The sequence below is a fragment of the Pteropus medius genome, unplaced genomic scaffold, assembly GCF_902729225.1.
Source record: "Pteropus medius unplaced genomic scaffold, Ma_sr-lr_union100, whole genome shotgun sequence".
Lineage (NCBI taxonomy): Eukaryota > Metazoa > Chordata > Mammalia > Chiroptera > Pteropodidae > Pteropus > Pteropus medius.
The window spans coordinates 7,339,220-7,365,415 of record NW_024349796.1 but is presented as its reverse complement, the minus strand read 5'-3'; the positions used below and the strand labels follow the sequence as shown (position 1 = coordinate 7,365,415).

Below are 26,196 nucleotides of genomic sequence, written 5' to 3'. Positions count from 1 at the left end.
GAGCCTGCAAACGGGCCGGGCCAAACGGGGAAAATGTGGAGACGACAGAGCCTGGCTTTAACCTCAGGAGTCGTTCAGTCAACGGGCAAAGGAGTTCCAGAGTGGCTGGAAGCCAGTGGCATGGAGGCCGGGGACCTTCTCATTTGTCTCTCTTTCCCCTTCTCAATTCCTCTCAAGCCAAACGAGAAAGAAAATTGACCTCAACTTCTAAGACTTGTAAATAAAAGAAATTTTCCTTGTAAATAAAAATGCCAAACAATCCACCTAAAACCTTAGTCCATTCTTCTCTAGGTACAGAGCTGATGTTATCAGAATCATAAACCCAAAATCGAGAAAACAAAAGAACCAAAAAATTAGCTCTAAAATATGTGTTGCCTTTACTTAACTTTGTCAAATCTGATTTAGCAGGAAAACTTGGGTTAATTGGGTTCTTATACCAACACTGCATTTCTCTTGATCATCTAGATCCACCATCGCTCACTAAACGTTGAAGTCTTAGCAGAGGATCCTTTGATGGTCAAAAGCCATTAACGCCATTAGATCAGACACTGCATCAGTGTCTCTCGTAGCTGAAGATGTCCCCGACAGCGGCTGCTTCTAGGCACGCTCACGAAGGCTGCATGAGTATCTGTGACTAAGGCTGCCCTTAACCACATGCCCAGGGCTATGCACAACACACAAATGTTTTTCCAAAAACTTACCGAGTTATACCCTAGAGATACGGGATAAGTTAGAACGGTGATCGAGTCACGCAGAACGAAACGTTACGCACCGTAAAGAAACTGGGAGCACTGGGTATAGCCCTCCTCCATTTCCTCGCACTTGTCGGCGGCAGTCTGCATGTCACTGTACGTCATGGCAAACACGGCGGCTCCCGACTCCACCAAAAACTTACACACCTGGACGTTGTTACAGGAGGCTGCACAATGCAGCGGAGTCCTGAGGAGTAAGACACGGCAAAGACTAGCGATGCTGCTCTAAACTGAATGACAACGGCTGTGACGGCCAATCTGTAAAGGAAATTCTGGAGCCCATCATTTACTAATAAGGCCCCTACCAAAAACCCTTACAGGTTTTTTAAATCAGTATATTAAAGACTCAGGAAGTTTCAGGGAGTCAGGGCTAGAGGGGGAGACCTTGCTTAACTCAGCATCTCTCAAATTGGCTGAAGCAGGATAATTCACTGTGTTCCACTTTGTGACATTTCTTCTTCTATTTAACCACTAAACTTTAAAAACTCCACACGCTTCCGGAACGGGAGTGAGATGACACACGCTAATGCCTCCAAATCGCCCACCACGCTTCTCCTGAACCACGAGCCGTGTGGGACACACGTGGACGCACCTCCTTGTCCCCAACAGCGCCAACGGCATGGTGAGGCCACCGCCCGCACGGCAGACACTGCTCAAGGCTGAGTGGCGTTTCAGGGAAATCTTACCATCCATCGCTGTCAGCAGCATTGACGTTCACACCAAACTGCACCAAGAACTTCACGATTTCTGTGTGACCTGCACACACAGCATTGTGAAGAGCTGTGATGCCTTCATCATTAGGCAGGCTTGGGTCATCAACCTGTAACATCAATATGGGTGACCGTCGCTCTAATTTCTTGTCACCTGAACTGTCACTATTAACTGGCTCTTTAGAATCATGAGAACAGAAATAGACTCATCTGTTTTGTTTTGTTTAAATCATAATTAAAACCTACAGGAGCCAAGAAAACTATACCAAGAACAATTCTAGAAATAAGGCAGACGGAATAGCCAAATTAAGTAGGCCCTCACTATAAAAAGGCTTTTTAAAAATTGAAGTACCAGAAACTATACCCTTATAGTCATTTTTGTTTATTTAGCCTCCAACTTCCCACCACAAATTAGTGTCTAGCAGAGTGACATTTTCCATGGAAAAAAGGTCAACTAAAAATATTTTAAATAGTAGGCTTCTGAAAAGGACGGGCCACATCTGTAATTTAACACGCCTGGTACAAATCCACACACAGCAATTTTTAAAGGAAGGCAATGAGCTCCCCAAGAAAGAAAAGTATTCTAGAGGACCCCCAGAGAAAACTGAACTTCAGCATCATCAAAAATTTTACGATCACACCTTTAGAATAGCAAAGCCTGTTTTGGGGAATGCTTAAGTGTTTCTCTCCACAACCCCGTGCCCCCAAAACAAAACAACTTAAAAATACAATTTCTCTGTAGTAGCTTTCTGATTAGAGCTTTAAAACAAACTACAATACGAAGTTGAGTTTAAGAAACTAAATCATACCTCGTAAATAATTCTCTGTACAAGGTCAAATTCTCCCTCCAAAGATGAATCCAGAAGTAAAGCAAGGGGGTTGAATTTCACCCTCATTCCATGAGCAATTCGCTCTGAACCAGTTTTACGCAAGTTGGTCCTTTTGCCCTGCAGGAGAAATGCATGGAAAATTAAGGATCCTGGTCTAAACAAGAGACCAACAACAACATGCCTGAGTCAAAACATACGAAGCTTCAGAAAAACTTACAAGTGTTACGGGTCATCACACCACCCCGTGACTTTCACACTAAGCTGAAGGTGAGGAAGAGTCTACGAAAGTGCCCACCTCGCCCTGTGCCCATTTCATCCAGACCCTTCTAATTGTATCAGCGTTGGGAAGTCTGAGTTTCCACGTAAACACCACACCCAAAATAAATTTCACTGCTAGAAAAAGTGAAGTTTGAAAGAGTGGTATTAGCAATGAAAAGGTGAAGCATCGGCCTGATTTCACAGAGCGAAACTAACAATCAAAGTTTCAAACCCAGATCTTCTCATCCCAGTCCAGTGGTGCTTCCCTAATATGTGACACTGGCTGAGCAGAGCAAGCAGATGTGACAGTTACGGGCCTAAGAATAAAACCGTCTCCTTCACACGCAAAAAAACAGTTCTTCTGAAAAAACAAAAATGTTCCTTGTACTAAATATAGTGAATTTTGAAAACATTTGTAAGATCCACTCTATGCCAACGGAATCACAGAATAAAAGGCAAACTGCATAACACGTTTGCCACAATATGCAAATTAACACAAACCTCCTTTTGCGAATGGCCATACTTGCTGGCTCGCGTTTCACTGAGTTCTGACAATCACCCACCTAGAAGCGTGACCAGGGTCCAAGAATGACCGTGAGATGTCGCACTACTTACGGGAGGCAGAGACCCCTGCCCGGTGACCTCAGGCGGACGCATGCTCCCAGCATCTTCCCCTGGCGCCTCGGGTTCCCCTGACGGGTACGGCGGCGGGGGGTACGGGGGGTACTCCTCCAGGTACACTTCGAGCAGATGGGGAGCCTCTGGATTTGGTTCTTCCACGCTACTCTGGAAGGTTGGGCTGCTGTCTGGGACTCCTTCAGGCACATAATCAAGGCCGGGAGAAGGAGCTAGCAGGTCACTGTTCCCCGCATTGGCTCCCGGCTTCCTCTGGGGACACTGGCTCAGGAACCACAGAGACCACCTCCTTCTCCGGCTCCGCACATAAATACGGATTCTGGATTTCTACTGGGCTTTCCGAGCCGGCGGTCACCGAGGTCGACTTGGACGGGTATGACGGCACAGAGATGGTCTCCATGGCAGCGATGGTAGTCCTCTGGTACAAAAGTTTCTGAATATTCGGCCCATTTGGACCCTCTGGCTCCGTAATAGAGCTCCGTTTTTTTAGGGGCCGTGGTGCATTAGACAGTTTCTTTCGTAGGGCTTCTAAGTCCGCATCGCTCTGGTTTCGGTAAGGATTCGATAAGAAAGGCAGTAATTTGGTTGGGCTGAGTGGTCGAGGAATTCTTTCGTTTTCATGGTTCTCCTGAACCGAAGCAGCAGGCTCTGTTTCTGGTTCCGGCCTCCCGGGTTTGCCCTGGTTACTGGCGTACACGTGCTCTGGGAGCTGCTGGGGACTGGGGGCAGCGGCTATCACAGGCTTGCCATAGACTGATCGGAAACAGAAAGAAGCCCTGCTTAGTATTACCCAACCCAAACTGGCAGGCGACAGACAGAGGTAACGATAACTAAAGCCTCTTTCAATTTCATATTTACTACATAATACCCTTCACAACAACTCATTTTTTAAAATAAATGACAAAGCAAGGCTTCCATCTTTGCATAATAAAGTTATTACAGAATCAAAACCCCCACTAATTGTTACAAGCGCCATTATTCCATGTATCACTAAGAAAATGCCGTCAACTGTAATTGTAAGAAATCACTGACTGCCGTGTCCAAATTTAAAATGTCAAAATGTAAAAAAAAATGTAGAATCAATGAAAATTGGTATGCCCAGATTAAAACTAAACACACAACACACACTATTTCATAATTTTCAAAAGTAAATCCATGTGAAAAATCGTATTTGGCTTACAAAATTAAGAGCCACTAATATTTGCCAAACTATTCCCCTTAACATACTGATTCTATCACAATGATCTAATCCCCAGATTATGCTATTAGCAGTTTTCATTGAGACCTGTAACAGTAAGATGCAGCATATATATTCTGTGCTAACTATGACATTTTAGGCCACGATTATATGCTTATTCCCTGACTAGAAAGCCATTTTCCTTCCATTAAAACACGGTGAATTTTATTCTAATCCTACAAACAAATGACTCTTAGAAAAGAGCCCCACAAATTACCAGATTATGTACGTTTAACACAGAGTAATCCTTTTACGTTTTTATATTTAACCAGCGGCTGTGTCTTCATTAGAGCAGCTGAAAACACAGCAGAGGGTTATCCCCGAGTTCTCACGGGTGAGTGGAAACAGGTGCCCTGGGGAATTCAACGCCGTGTCTTTCCTGTAGGTTTTATTCATCCACTTTCTTCATTTATTATTTTCACAGTATTTCATTTTATTCATCTATTATCATCGATGTCTGCTGCAGTAGCTGACGTCTAGCAGAAACTAATTTTAAATTCCCAATTCAGAAGAGAAGCCACAATTAAAACTCTCAGAACGAAAGCATCAAACAGGGCCTAGCCACTTGGCTTACTGCTGGATGAGCGCTCTGGTGCAGGACCTACACATCATGCACGCAGGTGGAAGGAAGACCGAGAACCTTACCACTGGAGAAGTGTGGCCCTCTGGGATGTGTCTTGGTCAACGCACTCTGCACGGCCTGCTGGAAGTTTTTTCCAGGAGCCTGATGCTGTGTATACATGGAGTATATTGAGCTGGCCGCCACGGTCTGGGGTTTTCTGAAGGGGGGAAGCAGGGCGTCCTTGGAAGGCTGGGGGGTGAAGGGCCGGACAGCAGCAGCAGGTGGACTTTCTTGCTTGGAACCTGGAATAAGGGTTTGGTCCTGGCCACCAGAAGGTACGCCAGGGGACAGCAGGACCCTCTGCTGCTGCCCTGCTGTTTTGGGTTTATTTCCTGTGGATGTGACAGCTGTTGACAACTGAGAATTTCCATCTGGCTTAATGTCTGATGGTGACTGATTCGCTTGTCCAAAATAAGGCAAATTAATCTGTTTGGGTTTTGATGGAACAGGAGGTGGTACTTTTGCCACATTTTTATTTGCAGCCTGTAAGACACACACACACACACACAAAAAAACAATAAAAGTACTGTTCCAGATAATCTAATTTCATGAATGTACACATACACTAAAAATACTAGCTCTACATTTTTAAATCATTACAGTTTTAAACCTCTGAATTTAATCACATTTAACAGGGGACTTCTGTAATGCAGTACAATTCCTGCCCTGTAAGACTTCCTCCTTGGGCAACCCTAAGTGCCCCCTTGAAAACTTCTAACTGCCTTCACGCAGGCACAGACGGCATCAGTAACAGACCATTCTTGTTCACGCGATCTAGGCCACTGTGGTACAGAACACCTAACTCAGAGTACACAGCCATAACCGGGTTGTCAAAGGCTGGAATCCTAACAAAGATTCACCATCAGATCATCTGACGCAACCTCGGCTCCAAATTTTGAAGACACAAGGTAACTGAGCAGCACAAATACAATGTTCTTCGATGCACTCGTATTTAGAGGATCACATGAAATACGACCCAGAAGCAAGTATGTGAGTCATCCTCCAAGACAGTGACACCACAGAGAGACTCAGGCAACAGAATTTAAAGTGACAGAATACTGTTGTATTTTCTAATCTTTCAGATATGTATATATATATATATTTTCCTGCTCTCCCTCACATAATACTTTCCCTCTTCTAAAAAATGCATTTAGAATCACCATAAATTGTTAAAGTAGAACAGTCTTAAGTACCTGAGCATCCCGCAAGATGTCTTCACTGCTCTGATTCTTCCTCAGAGCCCCAAACGAGGGAGGGACAGCAGACTGGTCGACTGTGTCAGACATTGAAAAGGGGCGAACTTTCTTCTCCTTCTCCCTCAGAGGAACCTCCCCATCATCAACTAAAGAAGACAGGAAATAACCCACACTGATACTCAAACTGTCTGTAATAAAAGGTCCTATTCACGTGTAAGCTTCCCTTGCCTCCATCTCTTTGAAACCCTGTACTCACGGAATGTTCTCCTATCTTTCAATTAGGCTGATTAAAGAATCACCCCAACACTACAATGCTGGTACTGCCTTAGTTCCCTGGTTAAATGAAGGTGTTCTGGAAATCCTTTTGCTAGTTTAAACACACTGGGAAAGAAACTATCTGAAAAAGAACACACAGCACCTTTTAGATGCAAAATATAAATTTCAGGAGTAGCACAAACGAACCTCACCTTGGTCTGGAGCACTCCCGGAGCTTTTGGGTACTGGAGCAGAGGCCTGGCTCGGGAAAAGATCTGCATTTGGACTCCAATCGGGACCAAGTGGATGGATTTTAGAACCTAGAATGCAGAAAAGCAACCACAAATAACCTAGCAGTCTAAAGAGATTTTTAATGGTCCATTTTGCTACTAAAAGTTTAAACTCTAAAAACAGCTTTAAATTGCAGACTCATAACAATACCAATAAACTTATTTCGGAAATATCAGATTTTACAATTCTAACTTAAGATATTCCCCCGTGACTCAATTTAAAATTAATCATGGAAAACAGTCTGCTCTGAACAGCAAGGACACACGATTCTTCGCTGGGTAAGAAAATGTCATCATCACACCCAGAAAACAATTCCCAACTTGGCAGACCAAAGGCTCGAAGGTGTATCTTACATAACACCACCATAAGTATACATGCAGAACAAAAAGGCAAAAATGCAGATTTTAATCCATGACTTCAACCACAGTCTTTCACAGATCAGTGTATTCAAGTATTTTCTATACTAAGATTTAAGTTTCAAAGCCACAGCTTTTATTTTGCCTTATAGAAACAAAACAAAAGTTAACTACAATAAAACTCAGACTAGGTAGCACTATTGCTTCACGGTGGTAATTACAGCAAAATAGTAATTTTAGAGTTAGCTATTTTCTGCACATGACAGTGGCTAGAGAAAAGAGACAATCTGACCAATATTTTTTCCTTCCAGAGGTCAAAATGATAGGGTCATTGAAGAATGTTTTCACTCTGATTTTCCCGCAGTTCCTCCTTCATTCCCTGTCACCAAACTGGCTTGCGCCTCCCCTCGGAGCTGAGGACTGTGCAGAATGCAAAGATCACTCACACGAGTGCCTCTGCTAGTCCCCTTTCTCACCCCACACGTTTACCTTTATTCCAAAAATTCTCGGCAGGCACATTCTCACACACGAGCACATATGAAGAAGAAACACTGTTTATGAACAGGGTGGATTCGCCACCTCGCCCTCTGCAAAGGTGACACCACCAACCACGCATACAGGGTGTTAACACAATAAGACGAGTTCTCGAGTTATTACCATCAGATCGAAATGTCCTTACTCACAAGAGGGAATTCAAAACAACTTTCGGATTTGTGAAAATATGACATTCTATTTCATTGCCTGACTAGAACTGTATTATTGAGGGTTAAGAAACTTATCATGGCACTAGCAAAGAATACAAGGGGACTCGTAGAATCTAAACACGAACGGGGAGAGGAGGACATTTTTTTCAAAACTCAAACGTGGGGAAAAACAAGCGTGAGGACGGGAGCAGCGAAGCTGTGGAAGGGCTCGAGAACGACTCGATTACCTTTCGTCTGCGACGCGGCCCCGGACCGCATGTTGGGCAGCGTGTGGACTTTCAGGGGCCCCTCTGCGGGCTGAGCGGCCAAGGAACCGTCCGGCAGGGCTGGCTTCACCAGCAGTTCAGGTCGGGGCGGCATCCGCGGCATGGTGGACGACTGGATGTAGGGACCGACCGCAGCCACGCGACTCGGGGCCGACACCCCCTGCTGAGGCGGACTTCCATCAGGTGAGACCTTAGGAGAGAGCACGGGGCCTTCAGCGCGGCGAGTCAGCCCCGATCAGACTCGGAAAAGGCCGTGACCTTTCCACGATGTTTAAAACTCAGCCCAGTCAGGGTCTAACTCTGGAGTCTACAAGAAACAGCGCACGACGAACTCCCATCCGCTCTGATTACAAAGAAAAGCAGAGCCGCCCGGGTGGCAGCAGCGGCAGCGGGTGACAGAACAGTGGGCTGTCTCCCGAGGCGCCGTGCGCGCCGTCTCTGCTCTGCACAGGGCACAGGGCCATGGTTCCGAGGAGCCGCTGCGGCAGCTGGGCTGGCCCCGGGCCCCCTCCCGGCCACCACCGACGGCCCGCGTACCGGGAGGTTCTCCTTCTGCTGCAGCGCTGCCTTCTTCTTCCACAGCCGGTCCCGCAGCTCGTTCACACGCTTGTCCATGACCGCCACCTCGGAATTCCGCCTGTTCAAACACTCCCTCTGCTGCTGCAGCTTGGCATTCTGCTCTTGATTCAATTTGTTTCTTAACTGAAGAAAACGGGGGAAAACAAAAGAGGCAGCCAAGGAGTAGGAAGGAAAATTTCTCAAACAGATGATCACGTGGTTGACTATTGTATAATTTGTAAAAGTGTCAGGACCGCCGGCCGTCCACACTTCTCAGCTCCCGGCTGATTAAGTTCCAGTGTCGGACCCTGGCTGCAGTGACGAGGCACGCCTCGGATTTCCTGTGTGAGGTACTAGCATGCTTACTCTGGACTCTCCGGGGTTTAGGTCTTCCTCCCCTGCGCCCCCTCTTAAGGAAAAGAGACAGAAACCCAGCACTTCCTGCCACTTCCGAGGACAGCTGTGTGCTCCTGAGCGGAGGGCCCGCTGCGGCTTACCTGCAGCTCCTTGTACAGACGGTCGAGCTCAGCCACCGCGGACTGGTTGTCATGGTGGCCGTCGACCCTGCCGTTCTTGAGCATCTCCAGCTGCCTCGTCAGCTCCTCTACTTTGGACACTGCCAGAACGAGCTCCTTCTGCTTTTGCTGGAACAAACTATTCATCTGTTCAATTTCCTCCACTAGAATGAAAAGGAAAGAAGCAACGATTGAAAAGAAAAAAAACAAAAACAAAAAAAAACCAGATCACTTCCTAGGCAACCGGGCTTTACAATAAACTTTCTAAAAAAAAGAGAGAAATTTTCCAGAAATGTCCTAGAGCTAACCTATTTCTTTTATAACAAACTGAAATCAAGAGATATCACTAAAAACCTGTGCCTCATTCTGGATGTATCTTTAGTAGACTCTGTTCATGAATATAATTAAACTCCATTAATTTCTGTCGAATTTTTAATCTCAATTTTAAAGTGGTAAGTGGAGCTATTAAACCACTAAAATTTTAATTTAATTAGTCTTATGATAAAGAGTTATTATATAAATAAAAATCTTTGCCTTCATCTAATTTTCAGTCAAAAAATATTTAGAGAGGAAAAAAAAAAACCAAATTCTTACTATATTTTCCAAAGGTAACTGAGGGACCCGGAAACATTCAATAGCTAAATTTAGTTCAGGGGAAACAGCAGCACCCAAACTACAGTGAATTATACGTCTCCGAAAATTTCTTTAAAGCTCTCTACATAGGAAGCCTCCCCTTCTTCCTCCTCACCATGGATCTGCACAAACGTTCCACACCAGCGTGTGTCTGTGCCACGCAGTTTAACACGTAGCCTCCAGCACTGAAGTAGATGGGGGGACGACTCACCAAGTTTCCCGTTGCTTAGCCTCTTCTGCCCCACGTGGCCTTTAAGCGCCCTCACTTTCTTCAGCTTGGCTTCTTGATTCTCAGCTATTTCTTTTAGCCTCTTAAGCTTCTCCTGCTCAGCAGCCTGTTGCTGTTGACGCTGATCTTGCTGTTTCAGAAACTTCAAGCGCTGTTCCTAAAGATGAAAGCTCTCATCGGGCATATCATTTCAAGCAAGGACACTACTAACCCCAAAATAATCTAACCACAACCCTGAGATGCCAAGATTGAGGAGCACCGGTCACACTGTCCTGGTCTCACCATCTGTCCTACACATGGCCATCAGAACTACCTTGGAAGTTTGTTAAAAACAGACACTCCTGAGCCCAAGTTCAGAATCTCTTGGGGATAGGCTTTTTTAACCCAAGTGGTTCTTACACAGCATCCTGGAACTAGTCTCCATGAACTGTGGCTACGATGTCAAGAAGAAACTTACAGAAACATGGGCAGCAGTCTAAGAAAGCTGTTAAATGATAAGCTTTGGAGTCAAATTTGGATTCAAAGCAAGTCTGCCACTTACTAGCTATGAGACTTTGGGCAAATTACATCCTCACCAAGTAGACACATCTATCTGTTTCTTCATCTATAAAACGGAATGATCCACAGCCCTCACTGGGCTATAGTGAGAATTAAATAAAATGTGAAATGTAAACCTCTCTGTACCTTCGTTAATATACACTCAATAAATACACTTGGAAAAGAGCCAAAGAACTACCTAACACCTTTAGAAAATCACCATTATGCAACTTAAATTTTTATTGCTATTATATTAAAATTTTTAAAACTGAGTAATGAGACACACAATTTAAAATAAAGGGTAAAATTCTCAGATTACTATGTCTAAAACATATAAATGACACAGAAAAAGATTCAAAATAAGACCCTGAGGTTAGAGATTTATTCTGTTAACAATCAACCTACTTGTTTGAATTTATGTCCTTGCTACTCAAGAATGGTAGGTACCATCGGCATCACCTGGGAGCTTGCTAGAAATGCAAAATCTCAGACCCTGACCCAGACCTAATGACTCAGAACCTACATTTTTAACAAGATTCTTAGGTGATCTGTATGCTTATAAAAGTCTGAGAAGCAATGATGCACATGACTGTGAAAAAGCTGCTGTCTGGGTGCAGAAGAACCCTAGGTGGCGGCCATGGCAGGCGCAGTGCACGCCGAGAACTGCCTTACAGAATCCTGGCCACTACACCTCAAAGTCCTGCTGCATAACTCGCTATGTCAAACCATCAACTGGCAACCCCCGCGTCAGTGAACACACTGACTGGTCAGCTGCAGATCCTGAGTGCTTAGACCAGGGGCTGGCAAACTACAGCCTGCGGGTTGTAAGTTTTTAAGTACAGGTTTACTGAACCACAGCCGCAGCCGTTCATTTCCCTGCTGTCCATGGCTGCTTTCCGGCTACAACTGCAAGGCTGAGACAGCACAACCTGCGAAGCCTAAATGCCCTTCACACAGAAAGTCCCATGACATCTGGTTCAGACTGGAAGCCGCTGGCTGGCAGGTGCAGCGGCAGCCATGGAAAGGCTTCTTATGTTTTCCTTGTTCACGGCCAGGGTTCAGATTAATTTGCACGTGGAGAACGTCCCCAAATAAGGCAAGCAGGATGTTGTCGGTGCCGAGCGGCAGAAGGGGAGAGTGCCAGCACCAGAGGACTTTAAAGTCCCTCTTGCGATAAGCCACGACTCAGGACGAACTCAGAACAGTGCAGCTTCCACAAAGAAGCTGAAGGGCTCTTTCCACCTGCCCTGCTTCACTGACACCCGACAGAGCTCGGCTGTTTGGGTCAGAATCAGAGGTCAGGAAGACCTCGAATGACTGGGGTCAAAGTGCTGTGGTTAAAGAGGAGCACACACCGCACGGCAGGGGACGTTTGGGCCGAGAGTATGACAAGGAGGGCAGAACGCAAAGGGCTTCGCGCAGACAGCGGCGGCCTCCTCGGCCTTCTAGAGCGAGACGTACCTTGGTAGCCAGCATCTGCTGCTGGGCCTCGATCTGCTGCTGCTGGCGAGACGCCATTTCCTGAAGTTCAGCAAGAGTCAGATCCATCCTAGGACTATGAACCTACAGATAAAACACCAACAAAATATCCACTTACTATAAAAGGATCGTAGCGATTTCTCCCTCAGAAGTCTATTTACACTACTTATAAGCTTCACCTGAACCAATCGTGACGAAATTATTTAGCCATTTTTCTTCCATAATACTAAAGAGACCATTAACTTTTATAATAATACCTCCACATTTACTTATTAAGATGTAATATATACTACCTATTATACAGACCAATATTTTTTTATTTTAAGTGGTAAATTTAAAATTAAGTAGTTTCAACAGTTGGTGACATAAATGAAACCGACTGCTGAAACTATTTAATTTTAAACGATTTGCAATTACCTTGTTCTGTAGTTAATTTACATTAAAAAAGTAGTGTCTGATAACATAACATGATATTGGGGCACTGGCAACAAACCTAAAATACAGTCTTCAGAACAACCATTAAAAATATGACACCAGCATTAAAAATATTCAAGATACATTGGGTCATCAGGAACAAAAAGCAAGATGCCCAAAACATCTGTTCAACATGGTCCTAGAAGTTCCGGCCAGTGCAACAGAGTAAGAAAACTTTGTATCCAGGTTGGAAAGAAGAATTAAACTTTCTAACTCATAGACAACGTAATCATCTATGAAGAAAATCCTGTGGAATCTGTAAAAAAGCTACCAGAACTAAATTATTTAGCAAAACTGCAAAACCAAAAATTGGAAAAAAAATTTAAATACATTTACAATGGCATAAAAATATGAAGTACTTAGAAATAAAATGAACAGAAGATGTGCAAGTCCTATACACTGAAAACTTCAAAACGCTGCTGAGAAAGAACACCTAGGTACATGGAGGGGGACCGCCTGGTGGTCGCAAGGGGAAACCTCAACACCGTCAAAGTGGCAAGGCTGCCCGAGCTGACCTACTGATTCGACAGAGCCCCAACCAAAATCCCGGCAGCTTCTGTGTACACTGGCAAGCGAACTCCAAATTCCATGTGGAAATATAAGGAATCTAAAAAAGCCAAGTCAACTTTGAAAAAGATAAAGGTGGAAAACTTACAGGACCTGCCTTCAAGAGTTAACAGTGTTTTCGTAATCAATACTGTGTGGTATTGACGTCGAGACAGATAAATAGATCGATGGAAGAGAAGAGTACAACCCCGCACATATATATGACAACTGCTTTTCGACAAAAGTGAAAGGCGACTGAGTGAAAAAAGAATAATCTTTTCAACGAATACAGCTTCTACAACTGGGTATCCATATTTTTTAAAAAGCTTTAATTCTCATAGTACATGCAAATGTTAACTCAAAATGGATCATAAACTTCAGTGTAAAATCTGAAACTACAAAACTTCTAAATTGATCAATTATACTTTATCAAAATTAAGAACAAGTCATAGACTGGAAAAAAATATTTGCAAATCAAAAAAAAAAAAAAGAGCACAAGTTGAATACTTCACCAAAAAAGCCATAAAAATGGCAAATGAATATGTGAAAAGATATGCAACGTCATTAACCATTACAGAAATACAAATTAAAACCACAACATAATACCACTACAAACCTAGGAGACAGCCAGAATTAAAAGGGCTGACCACACCAACTGCTGGCAAAGGCATGGAAAAACTGGAACTCTGGTGGCAGTGTAAAATAAAGCAATCACTTTGGAACAGTTTGGTAGTTTCTTAAAGTTAACATAAACCTACCACATGACCCCGCCATTCCACCCCTCTAGAAAAATAAAAGCATCTGTCCACACAAAGACTTGTACCCAAATATTTATAGCAGCTTGATATGGAACAGCCAAAACTGCCAACAACCCAAATGTCTATCCACAGGTGAATGCATAAACAAATGGGGTATATCCAAACAATGAAACACCTCTCAGCATTACAAAGGAATCAACTACTGATATACACAACGAAATGGATGAATTTCAAAATAATTACACTGAGCGAATGCAAAAAGAGTACATCTTGGGTGATTTCATTCACAGAAGATTCTAGAAAATACAACTAATTTGTAGTGACAGAAAGTGGACCCTCTGGCGGTTTCTTAAGGATGGGGAGTGAGGCAGGAAGGGAAGGATTACAAAAAGACACAAGAAAACTTTTGGGGCTGATGGGTATTTTCATTATCTTCGTTATGGTGATGGTTTCACAGGTGGATACATATGTCAAAACTTAAACTGTGCACTTGAAATATGTATAGTATATTGTACATCAATTATACTTCGATAAAGCTGTCTTAAAAAAAAAAATACCCACTGAGGGAGAAAGATAGATTCTGTGAAGATGCACTCAAATCCTGTTAATAGCTAAGACTACTCTTATCATCCTGTGTCAGCCTTCATCACCGGAAGATAGCTATAAGATGAAAGAATACAAACGGGAAGAATTTGAGGAAAGGTAAGCAGGAGCGAATGCTATTTTAGATAATCTGGATTCTAACATAAATTCACTGTAGATTGAAAAAAGGTAATTTGGCTAATCCCCAGCAGTATTAAAAACTATGAGCTACAAAAGGAAAATGTGTACGAAGTACCCCAAAGACACTTGCTAGCATTCATATGCAATAGCAAGAACATTAATACAGAACTTTCTATTTTTCTAGGAGCATTACAGCAACCAACAAAATCACCGAAACCCAAATACTTCCTTAAATATGTTCCACATTTGTTTTGCTCCGCATCTGTGCTACATTCAGCATCTAACTTCTTTCAAGACAACGTTGTAGAGATCACTGAAATTGTTTCTACGAAAAAAATCTAAAATAATCTTTAAAAAAAAAAACCACCCTCGACAACCCAGGGAAGAACAAAGTGCACGGAATGAATTTCAGACTACGAGGGCTGCGACGCTGTGGTGCGCCTTCAGCACAGGCGGAAATGCTCACTTACGCCATTCTCCTTCCTGCGGTGGCCACTGGGAACTTTCGCACCGTTTCTTTTTAAATTTGGATCCTGAGATCTTGGTCCACTTACTGAGCACAAAAATAAAAAACTGTGCGTTAACATCAGAGTTCTTTTCTGAGTTCTATAATAACTTTGATATTTTAAGTTAAAAGCATTCTTAAAACAAAATATTTTCTAAAAGCAATGGTGTTGTCTTATAATTCGGCTTGTTTTGGAAAACCCTACTTGGCACAGGGACTAGTAAGCACCAGAAAACATATTCTAGTTATTCTCTAGGAGAGCGGTATGATTCAGAGACCAGAAAAGGAAAAATTAACAAAATGAACGTACTTCTGATTATGGGTAATTCATACCATTTGCTTTTAATAGTAGCTCCTCCTAGTTCTCCGTTTAGCTACTCAGTAGTGAAATCAGAAATAGTGTCACTGAAAGAATTAAGTGAAAATTAAATCAATCCATCCTCGTGCTCATAACAGTGTTTGTAACTTATATGGGAAGAAGCAACTGAAAAATGGAACAAGCGGTACTTTGAATACTCAAGCTTATTTGAGACATTTTGTGGGAATTCATAAGTGCTGTTAAGAACTTCCCCATTTATTTAAGTAAAAATTTTCTATTTTCTTAGTTTGGGAAAGTACTAACTGGAAAACACTATAATTCTGCTTTTTAGACTAAAAATAATTTTTCAAGCCAAAATATATGGGTCTTCAGTACCACTTAATGAAGCATAAGGGGAAAATAGTCTTAATTTAAACTAATACATTGTAAGAGACAAATAATATCAACAAAGAATTTTTAAAATACATGAAATTAAGCTTGTACTTCCAGAAATGAGAAAAATCATCTCCCAAGAAATTTTAAATTAAAATGTCTTTTGAATCAAATTGCTACTGTACCTGCCTTGAAGCATAGCATAAATTCCCATACCAATAAACACGATATCCTCAGAGCCAGGTTATCATATTTATACCTAACTCTAACACGTTAGCTTTATTTTTAAAATACTGTTCTTTCTCTGACAAAATAGCACAGGTAATATCACAATATTTCTGCAAGAAAAATAAATCTAGCATTTAAGAATAATTGCTTTCTTTGCTGCCTCAGAGACAGCACTTAACCATTTTCTCCTTAGCACGTTCAGTTACACAGAGTAAAAGGCAAGAGCTTTAAAAATAATTTCACACACATTCTAGGTCCCAGGTCCTAGTTAAACTGGAAAAAGAATATGGTAACGGTTGCCTATTCCACAATCCAGGAGTCTACACCAAAAAGGTTAACACGTCGTTAAAGGACACTAAAAAGCAATCTTGTTTTATCTCAATTTAAACACTATGTGGCACTGGTGTCTTGTGACAATGTGAAAACAGCTCCTTTATCTGCAGAGTGTATTTCTCACATTACAGACACACTGAAACTGCATATTGCACTATTGAGAGGCTGTTTAATAATTTACCCAGTGCTACACAGGATGATATTTGAACTGATAGATGATCAGGTAAAATTCAACTCACTTATTAGAAAAGAATATATACAGTAATATGAATAATAAAATAAAAATAAGATGCAGATGCGAATTTAAAACTCCAAAAAAGGCAGCTGAAGAAAAAACCACTTGCTTATTTAAATTAAAACTACGGACATGAATGATATCGAAAGGCCTATCAGCCAGCCCGGCTGAGGTGATTCTAGTTCCACTCCTGGCTCTGCCGCTAGGTATGTGGCCTCTGACAAGTCATTTAACCCCTAAGTATCAGCATTTCTCATCTGCAGAGTGGAAGACGCCAGACTAAGTCAACTCTGGGGTCCTTCACACTCTAAATTTAATAATGTCTAATTCCTGGGTACCATATGAACATTTGTTTTAAAGCAATTAAACTGAGATTTTTAACATCCAATAATTAACATGTTACCTACATTCTTACTCCCAAGAATTATACATTGAAGTCACAAACCCTCAACTTTCCATTTTAAAAGTCCCATCGTTTTTAGAAATACGTAGTCATCCTGCTTCCACCAGTGGCTTCCCAATGAGAACAGGCCTTCCCGCAGATCTCCGATTTGAAACTGCTTATTCTCCCACACCCTACGAGACCTCCTGGTCCCAGGAATGGTGTGTCCTCAGCATCCAGTGCTCTCAGTCCACCGTTTCTCCACCTTCATAGGTTACCTTCTATGAAGGTAATTCTATTATTACCTCTCTATAGTGTCATCTATAAACTCTGCTCACAGCCCTCGTCACTCCAGATGCGACCACCTGACTCCCGTGTTCCTTGCTTCCAAGTTCTGCCTTCATGCCGGATGTTCCCATCCAAAATCTGGGAGCATCCGCTCAGCATGCGGCTTCCTGGGCTCTAATTCGGGCTCGTTCCCCGACCACCCTGGGAGCACGTCGCCCAGGAGCTCCACCTCCCAAAGCTAATGTCAAAGCGTTCTCGTTTCGGCTCTAACTTCCTCTTACACGCCTTCCTTGACCAGAGACTTGTAGGCTCTGAACCTGCCCACTCCTTCCCACTGTCCCCGCAGTCCTCACTTCCTCCCCACCCGGCGTAGACGCCATCAGGCCAACGTCCTCTTTGTCCCTGTCCCACTGACCATCCACTGAATCGATCTGGCAAAACCCCAACCTTGGGTCAATCTAATCATCTTTTTCTCCTCTTTCGACGCTCTGGGCTGGAGAAAAGTGGCCCGTGGTCTCAGGGTCTCCATGCTCTCTCGGGGAGGTCACTCAGCCTCCAGGGACCCAGCGAGCTGGCTTCCCCAACAGGGGCTCTCTCCTAGTCTCCGCAACAGCTCGAAGTGCCGGCCGCCTCCAGCATCACTTTCAGATGACTTCGCCTCTTTCTTCGGAGAAAACAAATGTTTTCAGATGAGAAGTCCCCACCTTGCTCCCGCGAATGCTGCAGGTGCCCGCACATGCAAGTTCTCCTTCTGTTCTGTCACAATGGAAGAAGCTCCCTCCTCTGCCTACGAGGAAGACGCTCTCGGCCAAGGCTGCGGGAGCACCTTCTTAGTGACGCCCGACAAGCATCTCCTTTGTCCCTTGGATTTCAAGCTCTCGCTCTGCTGACTCCTTCCCATTTGCATTAAAAACTATCATAGACCTTCTCCCGCCATCAAACAAAACCAAACACAAAACCGTTCCCTCGTCTGCCCTGACAGCAAGGTCGTGGAAGTGGTCTCTCCTCACTGTCTCCAGGTCCTTCCCTCTCATTCGCCCCTAAATTACCTGGAACCTGATCACATGCCACCTCTCTCTCCGCCGCCCTAATGCAGAAATCAAAGTTCAAATCTCTTACGACTCAGAATGCTACCTACCCATGTCCCTGCCAGGGGGGCGTTCATGACGAAGGAAGAAACGAACTTCATTCCTCTGACTTCCGAATCTTTGCAGGACATCAAACATCCGCTCATTATCAGCAACTGGACGTTCTAAAAGAAACGCACAGAAATCACATTATCTGCTGGTAAAAGAAAGTCAAACTCAGCATACACCATCTACTCTTCATGCAAATATGCATTCTGAATGTAGGAAATACTTAGCCTCTTCAATAACTTTTTTTCGTTAAAAGAATCTTTAGAAAATGAATTATCACAGATTTTCCACACATTTAATCAGTGTCGAACGTGGGTGGAGAACTGGGAAGCGGAACGGACCGGGCGGGCCCCGTACCAGCCACGAGCCCGCCGGTTACCCGCGGCAAGTTTAAGACGTTTCTGAGCTATTACACGGGAAGGTCTTTGAGGTCCCTTCTGACTCGAATGGTTCTAGAATTCTCTCTAAATATGCAAACCAAAAAATTAAAAATAACTTTCTAAATAGCTTAATCTTACTATTAGGCTATTTTTAAATAATTTTATTGTTTTAAAAAAATCAGCAGTATCTATTTCCATACAAAAGGCTATTTACTGCACTGAAAATCTATCAGTTTGGCCCCTCCAGTGAGACTGCCAGGTGTCAGAACTTTTCTAGAGACAAAATACCCTAATAAATAGAACTTCAGGAGAAACAATATATCTTGAGCTCTCCTCAAAAATTCTTCCAATCTCAAGAATTTTTGGATATAAACGAGAATGTTTGATACAACTGCTTAAAATGCAAAAAACTTCAGTAATGTCAACATCGCTTTTAATACAAGGATGCTGAAATAGCCTAAGAAAACTCAATGCACTTGTCAGTAATCAAACACTAGACTCTAAGTGCTTACATAAACAACGTGGGCAGGGAACTGAGCAGCCAAGTATTCAGCAGCCACTTCTATGAACGAACCCCGAGCTTAATCGGCCTGGTTGCAACAAAGTGCAGTTCAGGTTCTATTTACAGCAGCATCACATACCGAGAGGACACGGACATCCCTCTTCTATAAACCACAGAAATTCTACCCAAGATCCTCCAAAAGGAAACACTCCTAGCTGAACAGACACCTCCCCCAAAAGAAATTCTGAGTAGACCCTCTACCTCCTCACCGAACACACGCACGCACAAACTTTATTTCAATAGAAATGAAGTGAAATTCTCCAGGTTCCAGAAGCAAAGAAGAAACGCAAAGGCAGTGAAGCAACTTCCAGTCCCTGCTGGTTGGACCTTCTTAAAAGGGCATGAACTTTCATGGAAGGTCTAGGAGCTAAGGCCCTGATGGCCCATGATGACAGGTTAGGCTTAGGCCTGCGCGCGCTGAAATACGCTTCGAAGGTCCTCAAAGTCCCCTACTAACACTCCATGCTCCAACCACACCTATCCCCTGGTCATGGTATTCATGCCTATGTGACTTGGAAAAGGCCACTCCCAGCACCTTTTTCTCCTTCTGCAGACGGAGCACAGCCATTCATTACTGTAGTTATCACACTACTATTAACTGTCTGCTGAAACCTGCTTCTATGTGAAGGCAGGAAACTTCCATCTCTCCATCCCTCACAATCCAGCATGGTACCAAGCCTAGAACAAGAATCCAGGAAATGTTCTCTAGCAAACAAGTGAGTGGGTAGTAAGAGAGTGGAGATGGCAAATACCAGCTACTCATTTTAAAAGACTGTCAGTGAAAGGAAATGAGAAACATGAGAGGCTAACAGAACAGAAGTAATATATTTACTATTCTAGAAAAGGAGCACCTTGGACAATGTATAGCAAAAAAGGGCGAGTTTAAAACATAACAGCTATTACTTATTGAGAGCCAATACTAAATGTGCCAGGGGCTCTGCTAAGCCCCCTTCAAATATTATCTCTTGGAATCTGATGAGGTAGTTTCAATTATTAACCCAATTCTGTAGATAAAACACTTGCATATTACAGAGAGTTAGTATCCTGCCATAAGTTATAAAGTTAGGAAATGCCAGAAATGGGATTTTGATACCCAAGACTTTCTCTTAATCACAACACCACACAAACAACTCTCAAATTAATTATGAATTCACAGCAACCAATCAAATTCCCAACAGAATTGTTCACAGAAGCTTTCAAGGTAATTCTAAAATATAACTGAAAAAGAATACACAATAATAGTGCAGGTATTTTTTGAAAAAGTAGAAGAATGAAATAACCACTTGCTTACAGATACCCAACATATTAAAAAAAACTATAGTAATTCAAATTGCTTGATTCTGGAGTTCCAGTCAAGATGGCAGAGTAGGTAAATGCTGTGCTGACCTCCTCTCACGACCACATGAAAATTACAATGAAACTACAGAAGAGCCATCAATGGGAGTCGCCTGGAGTCTACTAGATGAACAGAAGTCCTACATCTGGGGACACACAAAAGAGGCCAACTCAAGACTGGTAAGAGAGATGGAGACGCAGAACAGCTGGTCCCACACCCACTTGTGGCAGTTGAGAATTGAGAGGCATATTTTGGATGTGAAGGTTCTCCCAGAGAAGTGAGGGGTCCCAGCCCCATACCAGGCTCCCCAGGCCAGGGTTCCAGTGCCAGTAAGAGATGTCCCCACACTTCTGGCTGGTAAAATCAGCGGAGACTGTGGCTGAATCAGACGGAGAGAAGGAGAAGTCACAGACATTCCTCTTAAAAGGCCTGCACATAGACTCACCACTGATGGACTTGCTCGCTCTGAGCTCCAGCGCTGGGGCAGCAGCTCGAAAGGTGCCAGGATCAAACAGGGAGGGACTGAGTTGTCTGACTTCAGAGAAAGGGGTGGAGGGATGGCCTTCTCCCAGACAGAAGTGCTGGTAGAAGCCACTGTTCCTTTGTTAAGACCCCCTCCTCCCGGCGTGCAGGCCCAGGTGGCCGCTGTATCTGAGTCTCCATCAAGCTGGCTAACACTGGTTGCTCCACCAAGGTGATTCTGAGATCCCGCCTCTCCCAATGTGCAGGCCCACCCAAGCCACTTCCAAAGCCTTTTCCATACAAATGGCCTGTCTTATCTCATCCTGTGGACTTTCCTGAAATCTCTCAAAAGTTCATAGACCCCAAAAAAGCAGCAACTGGCCTCGGTGTGCCCTGTACCTCTTACTGAGCAGGCCCAAGCTCAGCAGTAGTGGCAGCTGGCCTTGGTTTGTGGTTTGGCTTCTCGAGGTACCTCTAAGCCCAGCACAGGTGGCACCCATCAGCAGATTGCTGGGTGACTGTGGCCAGGTGGCCCCAGGCATGGCGCAGGCTATGGATGAACCTGGTCTGCACAGGGCCCCTTCCAGAAGGTCCCAGGGCCAGCACGCCCAGTGGCCAGCTTCTACTAAGGGTTGCATCAAGAATGACAAACCCAAAGGGCACTCTGGGCAGGCACCAGAACCCTACTAAAGCGAATCTTGTTCTGTAGGATCAGTTCCTCAGTGGCCAGTCCTCAGATGCAATCAGCCCAAGGGGCCAGCCATTGACGTGCAAACAAAAACCAAGGCTCAACTACAACAGGAGGGCACACACAATCCATACAAGGGGCACACCCCGAGCTGGCGAAGACTGTGTCACTGGGCCCCATGGAACACCTACTACTTAAAGCCACACTCCTAAGACTGGGAGACATAGCAGCCCTACCTGCAATATAGAAACAAACACAGGGAAGCAGTCATAATGCAGAGACAAAGAAACATGTCCCAAATGAAAGAACATAACAAAGAAAAAGAACTAAACAAAATGGAGACAAGCAATCTACCAGATGCAGAGTTCAAAACACTGGTTATAACAATGCTCAATGAACTTTCAGAGTAATGGTAGATGAACTCAGTAAGAACTTAAAAACAGAGATAGAAAAGAAAAATGAAGATAGAAAACAAAAAAATCAGAAATAAAGAATAACTGAAATAAAGACTATATTAGAAGGAATCAACAGATTAGATGAAGCAGAGGATTGAAGCAGTAACTTAGAAGATGAGGTAGCAGAAAACACCCAACCAGAACAGCAACGAGAAAAAAGAATCCAAAATGAGGATAGTTTAAGTGGTCTCTGGTGTATCAACATTCACATCATAGGAGTACCAGAAGGAGAAGAGAGAGAGCAAGGAATTGAAAACCTATTTGAAGAAATAATGATAAAAACTTCCCTAAACTGGCAAAGGAAAGAGCCACACAAGCCCAGGAAGCACATAGAGTCTCAAACAAGACGAACCTAAAGAGACCCACACTAGGACACATCATAATTAAAATCCCAAAGGTTAAAAACAAAGAAAGAATCTTAAAAGCAGCAAGAGAAAAGCAATTAGTTACCTACAAGGGAGCTCCCATAACACTGTCAGCTGATTTCTCAACAGAAACTAGTTATCACCACCAAACCAGTATTACAAGAAATGTCAAAGGGGCTTCTTTAAGAAGAACAAGAAAAAAAAAGATCAAAAATATGAATTAATAAAATGGCAATAACTACATACCTATCAATAATTACTATAAGTGTAAATGGACTAAATGCTCCAATCAAACAACAGAGTGACTGAATGGATAAGAAAACATGACCCTTACATACGTGCTGCCTACAAGAGACTCACTTAAGATCGAAAGATATACACAGACTGAAAGTAAAGGGATGGAAAATGATATTTCATCAAAATGGAAACAAAAAAGCTAGGACAGCAATACTTATACAAGTAAGTATAGACTTTAAAACAAAAGCTATATATAACGAGAGATAAAGAAGGACCCAATAATCCCACTTTTGGGTATTTATCCAAAGAAACCCAAAACACTACTTCAAAGGGACATATGAGTCCATATGTTCACTGCAGTGTTATTTGTAACAGCCAAGATATGGAGGCCACTTGGGTGTCCATCAATGGACGAATGGATAAAACAGAGGTGGTACATATATACAGTAGACTACTACTCGTCCATTAAAAAAATGTGAAATCCTGCCGTCTGTGACAACATGGATGGACCTAGAGGGTATTGTGCTGAGTGGAGTCAGACAGAGAAAGACAGATGCCGTATGATCTCACTTACATGTGGAATCTAAAAAACAAAATAAACGAACAAAACAAACTCATGGATACAGAGAACATTCTGACAGTTGCCAGATGAGAGGCGGGTTGAGAGGGTGGGTGAAAAGGGGAGGGGATTAACAAGTACAAACTGGTAGTTACAAATAGTCATGGGGATGTGGTCATAAGGAATATAGTCAATAATACTGTAATAACTGTATGGTGTCAGACAGGTACCAGATTTATCAGGGTGATAAATCATAAGTGATATAAATGTCTAATCACTATGTTGTACATCAGAAACTAATATTGTACGCCAACTATAATTGAAAAGTAAAAAATTATTTTTAAAAAACTGCTTGGTTCTGTCCTAAACAAGAAGAAAAAAATAAAAGAAAGTGACTAAAGCTTATAGAAACATAACTTTCGTGTGTGATATAACAGGATATAAAATGATGTGTCACATTATAAAGAAGAAACCTACTGTTCAGTAAGGCACTTAAGAAGATTCACTATCCATTTGGGGAAAAAAATTAAATCCATGATTCATACTAGTCACAAAAATTAATGAGGGGGGGGAAGGAAGGGACAGGGAGGGAAGGAAAAGACTGTAAAAACTTATAGTATGGAATAACAGGATAACATGTTTACAGCCTTGGAGTAAGGAAAGGATTGTCCCACAAACAGGATAACCCACGAATAGGTCTGAGGGTTTTTTAATGCCTACAAATCAAGAGAGGAAAGGCAAAAGCAAAGGAAACGTGAGCAAAGGCTATGAAGGAACATTTTTAAAAAATGGAAACCCAAATGGCCAATGAGAAAACGGGCAGTATCAGCCTAACAAAAATTAGTATATTATTGTATCGACTGTTGATGAGGGATACTTTTAGAAATAACTGGAAGGAGTGTGCACTTACATAGCCTTCGCTGAGGGAAATCTGGCACTACACATTAAATCTTAAAAAGGATGAAGCTTTAACCAAGCAATTCCACTTCTTGGTACTACCCTAGAGAAATGCTTGCAGGTGATCAAGGGGCCCCTAAAAGGACTTAAAGAGGCAACAACGAATAAATATACACAAAAAAGGTGGCATGTCTTGTGCAGAGGATTAAATCAGGAGAACTTAGCAAGATGCTCAGGAAAAGCCTCTCCACAGAGGTAACACTTTACCTGAAATCCAAGTAACCAGAAGACCAGCAATGACAAAGCCCGGAGGGAGAGCAGTACAGGTAATGGGGACAGTGAGTGCCAATGACTCGAAGGTGGGACAGAGCTTAGTTTAGTTTCTTCAGGAATATAAAAAAAAAGATGCAGGAGGAGGCATGGAGGGAAATGGCCCCAGATGACAACAAACCCAGAGTATGGATTTTATTCTAAGTAGAAGAGAATGCCACTACAGAGTTTCAACAGAAAAGCCAAACTATCAAATTTTCATTTAAAAAGGATCACATGAATGGTGTGAACCCAGGTAACAGGACGTGTAGTCTGGCACCCCCGGAAGAGTTCCGGAAAAGGAAACAGTGGGAGTTCACTCTGCCGGAGAGAAACAAGGCAGAGCTTAGGAAAAATTACTCCCACATCTACAAACTCCTATGGGCCCAAAAGAAACCAGTCCGTCCCATTTAGAACTCCAAAGAACTATACTGAGGGACTTATTTCAAGACTTAATGCCTATGATTTCACCACTGACTTCTGCCACCACAGCGACCTGAACACCAAAGAGCTTTCCCTAGAAACCTACAAAAACTTAGAGCGTGCAAAACAATCAGGATGCCTCAAATTTCTAGTTAAGCAAAGCCTAAGCATACAAAAAGTACTTCTGTGCACCATGCATTTTTCCACGGCACCCCAGCTGGTGCATCAGCTGCCCGCCCTTTGACCTTTCCTGCCTTGGAGACTTACTGTATTGCAGAAAAAGAAAACAGCAAATAGACTTTATATGTCACAACAAAGCTGGATCAAGAACACTATCTCCGGATGGACATGCTATTCTACAGTTCCTCTGGGGATAAACATGAGTGTCACATGCTGCCATGTCTAAAAACCAACAGTAATAAAAGACACATTGACGCAAGCACAAGGCTGCCTGGGTCTCATACCTGAGCCACACCACACTTCAGCCAAATGGCAATCGCTCTCCCCAGGCTCTTTACACAGATCCACCACATCTCTGCATACTGTTTCCGGGGTGACCGGCACTTCTGTGAAGTGCTGTTCATTGTTGCTGAGGTACACGGTGAGAAACATCTGGAAACAAAGAGAAAGAAACACAACAGTTATCAGTACTGTCCACACTGGTGGTGGTCACCTTTTGTCCACCTTAGCATCCTGTCCCCAAACAGTCTCAGCATGGCAGGGCCCTGGCCCAAACAGGAGGAGGTCATCTGGATGCCCTGCGGCCCCCGACCAAGGCCTGCAGAGCCCTGAGGGAGGCCCGGAGCAGTCCGCACTGAAGGTCAAGTAAATCCTTCTCTGACATTTTACCTATGTGATTTGTTTACCAAATACCTACCAGTTCTTGGTATGTGCCAGGTCCACCCTACAGGTAGATCAATCAATCCTGTGAGGGTGATCAGGGGACAGCACACACACAGCTGTTCGGGCACAGCCTCCTCCTGGAAGGCTGCAGAACTCATGTGCTGCTTCTGAAGATGGGATGGGACATAGGAATAGAACTGGGAGGGACTCTAATATTTATATTATGTGCATGTATTACCTATTCAAAAAATTGCACTTTTAAAAGTAAATAAAATGTTTTAATCAAATTAAATACTTTAAAGCAAAATGACTGGCTG

The 26,196-nt window shown here is 43.1% G+C and overlaps 1 protein-coding gene across 1 annotated transcript in view; it reads right to left on the bottom strand.

The window, feature by feature from the left end:
• Positions 1-26,196, bottom strand: part of TP53BP2 (tumor protein p53 binding protein 2) — a 50,112-nt gene that overhangs the window by 6,260 nt on the left and 17,656 nt on the right. The window contains 16 exon segments of the mRNA XM_039883312.1: positions 773-939; positions 1,439-1,572; positions 2,272-2,409; positions 3,166-3,427; positions 3,429-3,939; positions 5,069-5,528; positions 6,239-6,387; positions 6,709-6,816; positions 8,075-8,303; positions 8,651-8,815; positions 9,169-9,350; positions 10,031-10,205; positions 12,047-12,148; positions 15,036-15,118; positions 18,366-18,479; positions 25,501-25,648. Of these exon segments, the coding sequence (XP_039739246.1) occupies positions 773-939; positions 1,439-1,572; positions 2,272-2,409; positions 3,166-3,427; positions 3,429-3,939; positions 5,069-5,528; positions 6,239-6,387; positions 6,709-6,816; positions 8,075-8,303; positions 8,651-8,815; positions 9,169-9,350; positions 10,031-10,205; positions 12,047-12,148; positions 15,036-15,118; positions 18,366-18,479; positions 25,501-25,648 (3,127 nt within the window).